The 13,767-nt window shown below is 32.0% G+C and overlaps 1 protein-coding gene across 1 annotated transcript; it reads left to right on the forward strand.

Moving 5' to 3' along the window:
* The first annotated feature begins 4,464 nt into the window (after window positions 1-4,464).
* On the forward strand, window positions 4,465-9,618 carry LOC130449778 (mannose-P-dolichol utilization defect 1 protein homolog). Its single transcript, XM_056787779.1, has 2 exons — window positions 4,465-4,724; window positions 5,032-9,618. Exons 1-2 carry the CDS (start codon window positions 4,625-4,627, stop codon window positions 5,661-5,663), a joined length of 732 nt encoding a protein of 243 aa, XP_056643757.1. The 5' UTR covers window positions 4,465-4,624; the 3' UTR covers window positions 5,664-9,618.
* The last annotated feature ends 4,149 nt before the right edge of the window (window positions 9,619-13,767 follow it).

Below are 13,767 nucleotides of genomic sequence, written 5' to 3' on the forward strand. Positions count from 1 at the left end.
TTGTGATTGACTCTATGGATGAAAGAAAGAGAGTCAGTACATATGGCGATAGCTTTATGGGAGTCCGAGAGAAAAATTTAACAGCTTGAAGGATACTGTATAATTTACCAGTGTAAATACTATAGGTTGTAGTGACTTCGCAACCGACACCGATTTCAGCTTTATGCATCCATATAAAGAATTAGGTCGAAAGATTTTTTAAAAAGAATTTCTAGAAATGCTTTCTCTACATGGATGCTAGGGGAATCATGTTTATTGTAAACGGTAAGTGAGGTGTCTAATATGGGAATATTTTTGGTCCAAGGGATAGAAGAAGGCAAAGGAAGTGGGCAGGTTAAAGAAAGGTTGGTATTTTGGAGTAGATAGAATTTACAATTGTTGGTGAGTTAGTAGACAGGGACGTGAAATATTTACATATCTCACGTTATTAATATAGACCCTCGTTACCGAAAATACGACACACCTTATAAATCGACATCGCTCATTTATTAGATATGTACCAACAAAGTGATGACTTTCTGAAGGTTATCAAATAAAAAATAACCGAAGTAAACAAATGAACATCTCCACGTTTACATTTTATGTTTGCAAACGTATGTTCACACGCATTTATAACGCGGGGTATGATGCGACACGTGACTGGCACGCGTTCAGTTAGAGGGTTTGTTTGGTTGGAATTTGACCGGTTATTGTTTTCCCTATGAACGTAAACTTGTTACAGACAATGAAACAGCATGCAAGGTTTATTATTGTGTACAGTTGACTAATGCATATGAGGTAATGGTTAAATCAGCTGTCTCATATTCATCAAGAATTATATAAATCTAATTATCACGTTGTCTGTTTTAATATTGATTAAATTTACGAGTGGATTACAAGAATTCTTGTTAAAGTATATAAACAATAGATTGCTTCAACAAAATTTGAAAAAATACCATCAGCTAATAAAATTCCAATCTGATGTATAAATTCAATAGCAATGTCATATTTTAATTCGTTGAAACTTAATAAAGACTAAATATTATTTGTCGACTATTAATTGTTATTTCTGAAGCCAATATCTGTTGTGGTATCAATAAACAGACTAGCCACCTAGTCAAATTTATTATTATTACTTTATGCGGCCCAATTATCAGAAATTGCGCAGATTCTAAAATTAGCACTCAGTCTATACTTATATATCTTAGTTGGACTTTCTGGAGTTTATGATATTCATATTAAACACTCTGTTTACACAACCACTACACTAACACTCACAATTATACTGTCCGACATACGTGTCGATAACCAAGTTACTCAGTTTACTGTCAACCTTTGAAGATGATAACTCTGTTATCAGAAAGCGCACCAGTGTGTAATTGTGGGTGAAGATTTAGCAGTAGTATGAATAGTTTATTCAGCATACATTGCTAATACCAATTAAACATTATCAATAGTAGCGTGGTGAAAATGTTTAACATATTATGAAGAGAAAAAAGCATACGTGCTTAATTATTTGAAAAATCATAAGGGTAAACTTGACACTTCACTATCGGTCAAAAAGGAAACATCTGAAGTAACAAAAAATATATTTTTTCCTAATTGCTTTAGAAAAATTTTGTTATTTGTTATCATTATCGAATAAAAACATTTAGAAGCATTAATATAAGAAAAATTATGACAGATAAGGATTATCCTCACAGCTCCTATAATGCAAACTGTCTTTGAAGTTCTAACTTTTAGAATGTCCAAAATAATTAATACTTTGCACGAGATAATAAGACACCCATTACATCTCTACCCCAATATATTCTTCTTCTTCTACTATCCATTAATTGATGCTTGCGATCACTTCAGTACATTTTATCCTATCTCTGGTAATATAAATTAATTCTCCTATGGTTCTCATCCCTGTCTAATTTATAATATTGTGAAGCTACCTACGACATCCTCTTTTTGCCCTAGTACCTTCTTCCCTCTATATGAAGAATTGAGGCAAATGGTACCTCTCGCTCCGTATCACATATTCCTTGTATGATATTTCCCTGCATTATAACGTGCCCAGCAATTCACGTTGTCTCCTTATTCTCCTCAAAATTTCTTCGTTGGTTTCTTTTCCTTGGAACTCTCAACATTCTTTGGTAGATCGACATCTCAAATGCTTCCAATCATGGTATTAGCTTTCAGTGCCCAACACGTTTTTGAAATTCATGAATGAGCTCCTTGTTTTTTGTATTCGTCACTTGATCTCTACATCTGATGACCAGTCTTTACATAACCAAGTTCCCAGATAATTGAACTTTGTTACCCATTCAATATCTTCATTATTGTATGATAGTTTTACATTCTGTAACTCATTGAATTTGCGGGTGATTACTCCGAAATTTGTCTTCTTTATCTTAATAATAATTTCCAAGTCGTGTTTTATCTGCTTTCAGACTTTCCTTCACAAGTTTTCAATACAGCGTATATCTTTCTGGTCTATGTCAAGTTTTCGCAGTATTTGAAAAAGTTTATGGTGTTACACTGTCAAAAGCTTTTTCATAATCTTTAAAACACATAACTACATATTTCCTCTGGTTGTAGTAGCTCTAAACCAGTACTTGGTTTGGGCCTAGAGCCTTTCTCATACCGAGACCCTTTCTATATCCGAATTGGAACGAACCTTTCACATTCTATGGAAATTCTGTAGTGTATGATTTTCAGAAACATTTCCAGAGTATGACACTTATTTTTTGAGCTATTTATTGCTCTAGTAATCTCTTCTGTTATAATTATCAGTCCCAACAAATAATCTTCCAGGTCATTTTTTAATTGATAATTGCTAATTACCAGTTTTCCTAAAATTTTAGACATATTAGAACAATTTATGGCACAAATTTCTGAAAACTCATATATTTACTATATATTAGTTTAACACTATCCCATCCTTGTAACATTTTTTCAATTTACTTTTTATTATAATTTATGAAGAAACAAATACATATATACATAAATACATATATACAACCTTGTAGAGATTTTCAATGGATGAAATTCTTTTATAAATTACAGTTGAATCATATTTTGTGACAAAAATCACGTCCTTATTTCACATAACTTATGTACTACTAATGTTTTTGGTATTGGTAATAAACCTAAGCTAATTTATGCTACTCTATTCAATAGCAAAAATTATCTCCTACATTCTTCCTGAACATGTTACAAAGTATATAACCTTTCTTTAGTTTAATTTTATCCACAGCTTTCAATTTCTCATTTTTTCTGGGGTATAAGTTGTTACAAACCTAAAAAATTCACTAGAGAATGTGTATTATGTATATATAATTTCATGAAAATATTTATATAAACTTGTTTATCGTTATTATTAGTTGCACAATAGGGGAAAAGTGGCTTTATACAGGCAAGTAATAATGAAAATAAATTAGCACAAAAACTTGATGTTTACAGGGAAATAAAATAAATAAATTTTTGCGCATGGCAAATAGAACACGTCATTTGGCATTAGGAGTTTTTCAGCGTTGTTTAATGTCGTTAGGCAATTTTTATGTTTGATAAGAAATTGAGTTTCCCGAATGCTATATGATTTAATTTTCAGTTTTCACTATACATAATTGGTGCATTTCACTAAGAGTTTACGGCGCCAAAAATACTCTTTTGGGCGTTCCACACAGCGACTACGATCGTTGGGGTCGCGGCGAAAATGTCACTCATGATGTCATGACTGACATTCACGAAGACCCTTGTTATGAGGTGGGTCAAAGTAAGCGAAATTTTCAAAACTATATCAACGCAGATTAAACTATGACAATCTATCTCATTATTTCATGCGGTATGAGTTATCATATGTACTTTTGAAACATTCTTGAGACGCACTCCCAAATATTTTACTATCGCCACATAAAATTTTTTGATTTTACTACAATGTAAATTAGTTAAACAATCCACTGAAAAATTCTATGACTTACAAATTGTAACATAACTTTTTGAAGCTTTTGTTTTTTACTATACATAATGAATATCCAACACACGTTTCGTGTGAAATTCGGCGGTTGTCCATTATATAAAAAGTTCAAAGATAATATACAAGCTTAAAGGTTATCTAACTATCGCCTCCTCGAATTTGACATTGAAATACTTCTTTTCTTTTCAACCAATGAAATTTTGACAAATATAGATTCTTAGTGTTGGGAGATACGCTGAATGTTGGATAGGAGATAACGAATTTAAATATTTGGCAATTTGTTACACTGCTTGGTTATTTGAAATAAAAAATACAGAATAAAAACAATTATTGAAAAAAAAGATACAACGTCAATTTGACAGGTGCCATTGATTGTCTTATATTTATTGTGATAGAGAGTATAAGATGCTCATTAATTAACGCAATAGTACTTATGAAAGAAAAATAAAAGAAATCATCATAATTAATCAGATAACATATAGAACTTACAACCAATATAAATGATATTTGTATGAATCTGTGACTGACAGATCCCGTGATTCTTACGTAGTATGTGAACAATTTATCGTCCACATCTAGAGATTTTTGAAGTTCAAGTATTTCAATATTTAACTGAAAGTTTTTAATAACAAGATTATTTTAGTTGAAATTCAATTAATTTATTGACTAAACAATTTGAACATGAATTCAACATCTTTTGAATTATTTAGAACAGTTGCCCTGTTAGTATTGACACCTAAATGTTTTGATAATTATTTTTTAGAAATGAATTATCTAGATAGTAAGTAAAGTAACACAATATTATATTATATTAACGAAATAAGTGTGCTACATCAAAAATTAAGAAGAGAGCTTGGGTTGACTCAATAATGAAACTAGAATAACCTAAAAACTCATTCAATTCTACATGATATAACAATAATAAAAATTACCAATTATAGAAATTTGAAAGTAGTTCCTGAAACAATAGTATATTGGTCATAGTAGCTGCTTAATTTTGTTTTATTGAAAATATGTATACCTTTCTTTTTGAACATTTTCATTTTGTAGTATATTGTGTATACATTGATACTTTTATTGATTTTCAGGCTCCTGCTTCTTGTCAACATTGAGTAAAGGCCTAGGTTTTGGAATTATTTTAGGTTCTTTAACAGTGAAAGTACCACAGATAATAAAAATTTATAATGCCAAAAGTGGAGAAGGAATAAATATTCTCAGTGTGACACTGGACCTAAGTGCAATTACAATTTATATGGCATACAGTTTCGTCAAGGGGTTTCCATTTAGTTCATGGGGAGATGCTAGTTTTCTAGCAGTTCAAACAGTACTAATAGGATATTTAGTATTGTTTTATCAAGGAACTATTGTCAAAGCAATTCTTTATTTAATAACTTATTTAATAATTTGTTATATTATGATGTTTGGTATGGTGTCCATAGATATTTTATGGTCACTTCAAACATTTAATATATTACTAGTAGTTGCTGGTAAGCTTATGCAAGCCTTTACCAATTTTAAAAATGGGCACACTGGTCAATTATCAGCAGTTACCTTAGTAATGTTGCTAGCTGGATCATTAGCTAGAATTTTCACTTCAATGCAAGAAACTGGTGATAACATAGTCATTTTGACTTACATAGCTAGTAGTTTAGCTAATGCTGTTTTAGTAACTCAGTTAGTTATTTATTGGAATGTAGATGCTAAGAGGAAAGTGGATTAAGTTAGCTTTATATATTGCTCTACAAAAGTTATAGAAATTTGTAAATTTTGAGATTGTGTTCTAACAAATTTTTAGTCACCAAGTGTTCATATATGTTTTACTGAATACTTTTCTTTATATAATGATGGACTCACCTCTATATCCCGAATCTTTTCAGGGAAAGCAAAAAACAGTATAGTTCATTCAATTTTATCGACAGTTAAGATGTGATAACTCGTAACTGTTAAAATACAACTTTTTAGGAGAGGAATAAAACTGTTTGAAAACCTCTTATTTATACTTGATGATCTAAAAGTGGAATATTCTTTATTACAATAAATTATATTATTCTTAAGTGATAAATAAGAGTTGGTACTATTTACACTATTACCATAAAGTAAGAGGTGCAAAAAAAATTAGAAAAAAAATTATATCATTGAATATCACAAAAAAACTAATAAGAACTAAAACAATTGTTCCATTGTTTCTTAATGCTAACTCCAAACTAAATATTAAAACGATAATTGTAATAAAATAATTGAAATGGGGCAAGTTATCATAAAATGAGTGATAGTCTTTAGGGAGCACAGCCTTCAAATGCTGAAGATGATCCAATTTTTGTTTCTTAATTTTTAATGGCTTTCTTCTTAATTTTGGAAACGTTTTAAGGTCAGAGACAAGGTTTATTATATTTTTTTCTTACTCGAAGGTTCTCTCATTCATCAGCAAAACCAAGTTTAACTTTAATACTGCCATCTGGACTGTATTTTATGACTTTAATATCATTAAGTGTCGGATCATTTATTCTCTTGCCAGGCCTATTGGAATCATACTTTTGATTTTGGGGGTAGTCTTTGATGAAATCATGAGAGATGTTTTTAACTTTATAGTTTTCTTTTTGTCTGGCTTCTTCAGTGATTCCGCATTAGTTACTAGGCAAATAAATTGACTTATTTTTAAGCTTTCTTTTGATCAGTGCGTGAACTGAGTATGCTTCCATTTGGGTGTGTCCCTTCTCTAAATATTTTTGATAAATACAAATATTTTTGTGGACATTTAAACTTAATAAGGCATTAGACAACACTGCATTTTTATTTTGATATCCACATCTGTCGCTCCAAATAATTGTAGGTTTTGATTTATCTTCCAGCCCTAGAATGTGATCAATTATACAACTCTTAGAAGTATTAGCAATTAAATCTGCTTCACATTCGTTGAACCAGTAACAGCAATAACGATGTGTGTTTAAGTCGAAAATTGTAAAATTATGTCAAAGTAGTTTAGTCTCATAATACAGGGCGGAGGCGTTACAAAAGGACAAAATTCAACTGGTTGAACATCCTGCGTTAAAAAAAATTGTTTCACCTTGTAGACCCATCAATTTATCCTTAGCCTTTTCTTTTCTTGTTAGCTGTTTTTTCTGAACGTGAGTTTGGTGACTTTTTTTTGGTCGTTGAAACTAAATATTTCTTTCTTTGATCATGTAGTCACAAGTGAATCTAGAAAATGGCTTTATAGTAAGATTTCCCAGCACATCTCAGCGTATTCGCGGTAAACCGCCTCATAAATCGGCTCAATATAAACTTTTGTAATAGATTGTCTACAATAATCATTTTGGCAACAAATCTAAAAACTCTATCAGGTGTTGTTTAGCTAGTCTGTCTGAACCTGTGTCTTGCACTCTTATCTCTCTTCTATAAGCGTTACCCAATTAGAAACAGTGCAAAGGCCGAAAGGAAAAATTGTTTGCATACAGGTAAAATTTGTCCATAAACATCCTTTATTGTATATCTCAAACTACTAGAACGTCGCTACTTTTCACCTGCACCTTTAATCGATCTTGTTCTTTCAGTTTTAAGAACAAGAGAAGCAATGTACACCTTTTTCTGGTCCCAGCTCATATCTGACAAAAACGTTTTAAATAGTTCTTGTCTGGTGTCTTCTGAAATTTGGTGACATTTACGAGTTTTGGATTTCCTACACAAGGTTGAACTACAGCGTGGCCCTATTTACTTTACCAACGTATGCTTTTCCTTTTTAGTTCTTAAAGTCACTTCACTTCTATTTTATTGTCAACCCTTTCCTTTTTCTACTTTTCAAAATGACAGCATCGCAATCAGACGATTCTGCCTTGCTTTCATCCGGTACAAAATTAGGGTCACGATGTTCTTGTATTGTTAGCGTGTATTCTTCTACTTGTTCGTTTTCCTTGTATTTCGCTATTTATGTATGTTCTAATTCTGGTGCATGCGTATTAAGATTTCCTTCTCTTTATTGGCTAAGACAACTTCATTAAACTCCAAATATTTTGTTATTCGTTCGTCAGCTGATATTTAAGAAGGTCTCCAATATTTTCTTCTTCCTTATTTTGGATGAAGTCGTCATGTAGAGATGAACTAGGTGTAGGTTGATACTGACTATCGAATAAATGACTAGCAGATATTTCATACCCAAGTTCGTTGTACCACGTACATTTTTCTGAATTTAAGTGCAATTCATCTTGTTTATTTGATACATAAGTGCTTTTTGAGTGTTTCGCATTTCATTTCAAATATTTTCCGAGTTCCGGACGAATATTTTTTAATTTCCATCTTAAAGAGTTTTTAGTAGATAAGAAAATGCTCATGAAAACTTATTTGTGACTTATTCTAAGGTGACAACTCGTAACTTTAAGAATGAATTGAAACAAATTGATAGTGATATCAATTTTTCAGCAATACTGTGACAACTCAAAAAAGGTCGTTTCGAGAAAATCGACTTTAAACTTTTTCAGTTCTTCTAAGATGAATATTTAGTATCTCTTCAGTAACAATACATATTACACTTCTCCTATATGATAGAAATTCCGAACCGAATCGCTGGATGAGCTAGCATATGTCCACAATTAACGCTTATAATATGTTATTCCAGTGGAAATAACAAGGGTGGGTCTTCATTAAAGCGAAAAAAATAGCAGCTGGAAATAATGCTGTTCTTCCATCAATTTGCATTTCTTGTTCCTTTTATAGAACCCAAATCAGGTACCAAATATTTTCTTTCACCACTCTTTTTTCTGGGGTAATAGGACTCCAAAAGTGGAAACAGTTTTATGAACATAAGAGGAAATAGTGTTATAGGTAAAAAACAAACTATCGAGTAATAAGCGTTTGAAATTAATTCTAACTTCACTTTTCACTTTTTGGATGATAACTCAAAAACTGAGAAAGTTACCGCATTAGTAACTATTTAGTTGATATTATTTGAGATAAGATTTTTAAATTTTTTTACTTATGATACTATTTAAGTGGAGATGCGAAATGTATACCATTATTAATCTATACTCAAAATTCTGTACAATAGAAGCTGTTGTATAATCTGATAAATACTCAGGGACTCATAATTAGTAGGCAGTCAGAGAACTACCTCGTAGGGGGTCCTGCAGTTGTAAATCTTTCTTCGACGTTTCCATTTCCTTGAAATGTACTGAGAAGTTGCAAATGGACACTTTCAATGATTTAGAATTTGCAACTTCTCTCCCGAAACTACCAAACTCAAAAATTCCTAAAGCTTAGCATCATCCTTAGTAAGTTTATGTGTAGGCATCATTCAAAATAAAAATGTGAATAGAGCAGATCCAATAACTGATTCAGAATATAACTGAAAAACACAAAAATTAGTCAGACAAGCAATATCAATGTGTAATACAGAAAAAAGCTGAGTAAAAAATGGTTAATACATATAAATCCAGTATTTATAAAACTTCCTAACTTTTGTGGAGCATTTTGTAGATGTTTATAAATTTATGTGTTAGCTAGTCGGGCAATTTCGGCTATTTTCTTGATTGGCTAAGGTCAGCATCACATAAATTATAAACAATTCAAATGACTGCATTTTCTATTTATAAATAATATTTAACAAAGGGCAACACTAAGATTAAAATTAAATTATTACAAGAATCCATTTTTATCAATTCAATTATATTTTTTCCAAGCACAAATATTGTTTTATTTTCCTTTATTATGGGATTCTAACAACAGTGTATCAATTTAAATACACTCATCATCAAAACTAATCCGTAATTCCTTATTTGAAAAAACTTTTTTGTCAACTTTAAATAGAAAGTTTTTTAAATTCTTGAAATAGCCTTTCATTTGTGGTTTGATAAAAATCACAGTTTCCATTAAATATTATTTTAGTATGACATAATTATACCAATACCAATAATAAATAAAATGGATACTAACAGTAGTTACGATTTTGATAAAACTCCTCCAAAGATATCGAAAAAAGCAGCAAAAGTAACATTAGATTTGTTACCGGAAATTTCAAGAAAAAAATATGATTTAGCATACAAGAAATTTATGGAATCTAGAAGAAATACAAAAATAAAATCTTTTTCTGTACTTTTGATTTACTTTGAAGAGTTGTCGAAAACTTTAAAGGAGTCTACAGTTTGGTCACAATATTCAATGTTGCGAAGTACTATCAGTATAAAAAATAATATTGATATATCCACGCATCAGAAATTACGTTTATTTTTGAAAAGAAAGTCCGACAATTACGTCCCAAAAAAATCAGAGATTTTTAAACGAAGTTCCAGACAAGGAATATCTACTAACTAATAAGGGTAAATTTATTTAGAAGAAGAAACTTTCCACAAACGTGAGGAAAATTGAACTTTTTTCGCTTGTTGCACAATAAACTATTAAGAAAATATTTTCAGGTGTCTTTTATAACATGAATTATGTCGGTTATTAGATTTTTTGTAGGCTTATCTATGTATACAGAGGTGGAAAAAATATTACCAAGGACTACTCAACAATGAGAAAGCATACAGCAGAAACTGTACAAATTGACCCAACGGAAGAATCAGAGATAAAAATTAGTAAAGAAGAGATAGAATATACAATCACAGAATCAAAGAATGGAAAAATACCTGGGTATGACAAAGTAACTCCAAAATTGATCAAAATGGACACATTTACCAATTGCATATATTTTTGCTTGATAAATACTTAACGGTTTACATAGGCTTTCAGAGTGTTTGTTTCTAGGCTCGTATTCCAGTTTCGTCTGCTCTTTTGGAGCCATCTGAATGCCATTTGATGGCATTTCTGTTCATTTCTCACCTTCTTCTACAACTTGGTGTGGTGAATTTTTCTCAAATCTGAACTTTTTTGGAGTTTTAAGACATGTCGCAGGTTTGGCCATTTTTTGCAGCTGTTAGGCGCCGTTAGCAATATGTTAGCAAGTCTTTGTATCTACGAGATATTGTTCCTCACGATTGCCGTGTACATCCACAATAGGATCTTTGGGTTACAAACAGGTTCAAACAGGTAGATTTAATATTAGTATGGTATTGCTAACCAAGACAATTTAGCAATATTTTATATTACCTTTCTGCTTTACTTTTGATAAAATAAACAAGCAACGAAGCAAAGAGAAAAGTACTTAATTTTTTGATCTCACCTTGTACATTAACAGGCTGGAACTATGATCGTATCACATAGAAAAAATTGTTTTGCCTACGTGAGCGAACTGACTCGGATGAGGGTCAAGCACATTGACCTGATAAATCACTATTCATACCAGAACCGAAATGCCAGTAGTCGGAACAAGGTTACCGAGGGATTAAAAAAAATTCTTTGTGTAAGTTGGGTTCTTGGTGTTGAGTTGGCTGATAAGTCCAGTGAAATGTTACAAAATTTAGACCGTACCTTGCTTTTGTCTAAGGACGCGATGATAGGATGTGTAGGGGGGATCACTAGGAGCTTAACTCCGAGTTTAATGGGCCGTAACTCTTGTCCCGTGGCTGCCAACCCAGATAAAAGGGTGGAAACGCCGTTTTCACTATATCTTTACCATTAATCACACAAAAAATTTGTGAAGGCATAAATTGTAGCTAAAAAATTTTTTAACAAAAATAAGTACAAATTTCTCAAGAAAAATTCCTTTTTCGCTTCATAACTTTTTATTTTTGCATTGTATCACAAAAATAGAAGGGATATGTTTTGTTGGGGGAATTTTCACGAACATTTTGCAGTATTTATGCATTTATGGAGGGCTACAAAGTTGATGATTTTGATGAATACTCATCAAATTAAAGTACAAAGCAAACCTTTGCAGACATTTCATATTATTTTTTAACATTTATTATTTAATATTCGATTTCATTGCTACAAGTTTCTCCAGAACAATGGAGGTATACTGCATTGCATTTAAGAACTGCTTTTCTGCAGTCACACATGCTCCCACAGTTTCCTCTGCATCTGCGAAATATTAATTCAATGAGGTCAGTGGATTCTGGAGGCTTGAAAGTTTTGATTGGTATCCAGATATTTCCATGCTTTTTCCAGCCCCAATATCCAGGATTACTGTGTGTCACAAGCCACGACTAGACCTGGTGATTTAATGGGAGACTGTGAAAGCGGGTTGCATCCTGTATTGGGGGAAGCGATAATAAGCTAAGGAATTTTTTGTTACTGTTTTGGCGAATCTTTTATTACTGTTTTGGCAAATCTTTTAGATCGCATGCTGTCTAAAGAATCATTTTTATTATCGCTGTATAGCGCTACAAAGAAATTTTCACTAGCAATGACGGATTAACTTTCTCACAGAGGTATAGCGCTGTACCAACTGCTAACTCAGGATGTTTCTCTATAATTTTTAGAAATTTCAATTTACTGATCAGTTGTTCTACAATCTACAGACTAGGTACCTAATCGTTATAATTACATGATTATGAAATAAACTGTCTGACTTTCTGAGTGGCAAATTTATCAATAACTTCAGTACAATCTATTTTTTAACAAATTTCGGATTCAATAGAGATGATGGCCAAATCTGGAAGCCTTTCTTGTGTCATATCATTTCTCAAGTAATTTTTAATAATTTTTAATTTGCCGAAAATTCTTTCTCTTGATGGCACAGAAACAGGTAAGGTTAAAAAAATTTTTATTGTTAGAGCAATAATATATAATGATTTCTACTACCAAAATTGGCTGTCATCTCCTCTTAACGTTATAATTAACGGTTCGACGGTTCGATCGATCAAGTTGTCAAGATTCCACATTTTCTTCTCCTCTTTAATGACATGCTGGACTGCTTTTCACCTCCTTAATGGCTTGATTAAACAGTAGCTTAATGTCTTTCATTTTGTATGGCGTGTTGTGTCTTGCTACAAATCCTTTCACTTGCGCCCTTATAAGTTCTATAGGATTTAGTTCGCAATGATATGGCGGGTGCGCAGCACAGTTAGACTATGTTTTTTGCTATATCTTCCACGGCGTTTCATAAATCAATGTTTGTGTAAATTAGCTATAGCTAATAGTTCTTTTTTTATCAAATGATCTTCAAATTCAATACTTTTGATGGTTATCCAGTCAATAATTTCTTGTTTTCTCCAAGATGAAGTTGGAGTCTTCTCTCTGCGTCGAGAATAATAACTTGCGTTATCCATAACTACTACTGAATCAGCCGGAAGATATTTTATCATTTTCCCAAAATAATCTTCAAAAACATCCGAATTGTCTTCGTGGTAATCTCCCGTATGGCACGACTGAAAGGTTAGCAAACCTTCTTTTAAAAATCCCTCTTCGCTTCCAATACGAACGATTATTTGTCTTTTCCCTTTACCTGAAGGCATCTTAATACACGTTGACAGGCCTTCCATGATAGCTTGGCAAGCACTGGTTATATTTTGTCTTGCCAGTTTGTTGGTACTGTATAACCTTCATTAATCCACGTCTCATCAAGATAAAATATTTTCTTCAGCTCTATTCTGTACAGCTTTATACTTCTCAAGTATTTTCGTCGCCAGCAAACAATTTCATCGCTTTCCAGTAAAGGTGCTTTACGGTTATGCTTTTCCTTGGCAAAATCCATATTTCTTTAAGTGGTCCATAAAAGTTTTTTAGTTATCAACGGAATACTGTCATCCTGGCCAAGTATTTTTTTTTTAATAAAAAGAGTGAACTTTTCTTCGAATTACACTTTTGGTGTCTTCATCAAGGACTTGTACTGGTCTGCCTGGACTTTTCTTGGGAGGTTCCACTTGGCCTGCTATCTTTCTCCCCCACAATAATTTAAAAACGGTGGACTGTTCCACTCCAGTCATTCGGGAACATCGGTCGACAGTTTCTTGTAC

Source organism: Diorhabda sublineata, chromosome 10 (genome assembly GCF_026230105.1).
Source record: "Diorhabda sublineata isolate icDioSubl1.1 chromosome 10, icDioSubl1.1, whole genome shotgun sequence".
NCBI lineage: Eukaryota > Metazoa > Arthropoda > Insecta > Coleoptera > Chrysomelidae > Diorhabda > Diorhabda sublineata.

Bases quoted from the DNA above. Each gene is read 5' to 3' on its own strand.
- LOC130449778 (XM_056787779.1), top strand. From the start codon at position 4,625: ATGAATTCAACATCTTTTGAATTATTTAGAACAGTTGCCCTGTTAGTA. The intron at 4,725-5,031 runs GTAAGTAAAGTA...ATTGATTTTCAG, and splicing joins AGAAATGAATTATCTAGATA to GCTCCTGCTTCTTGTCAACA.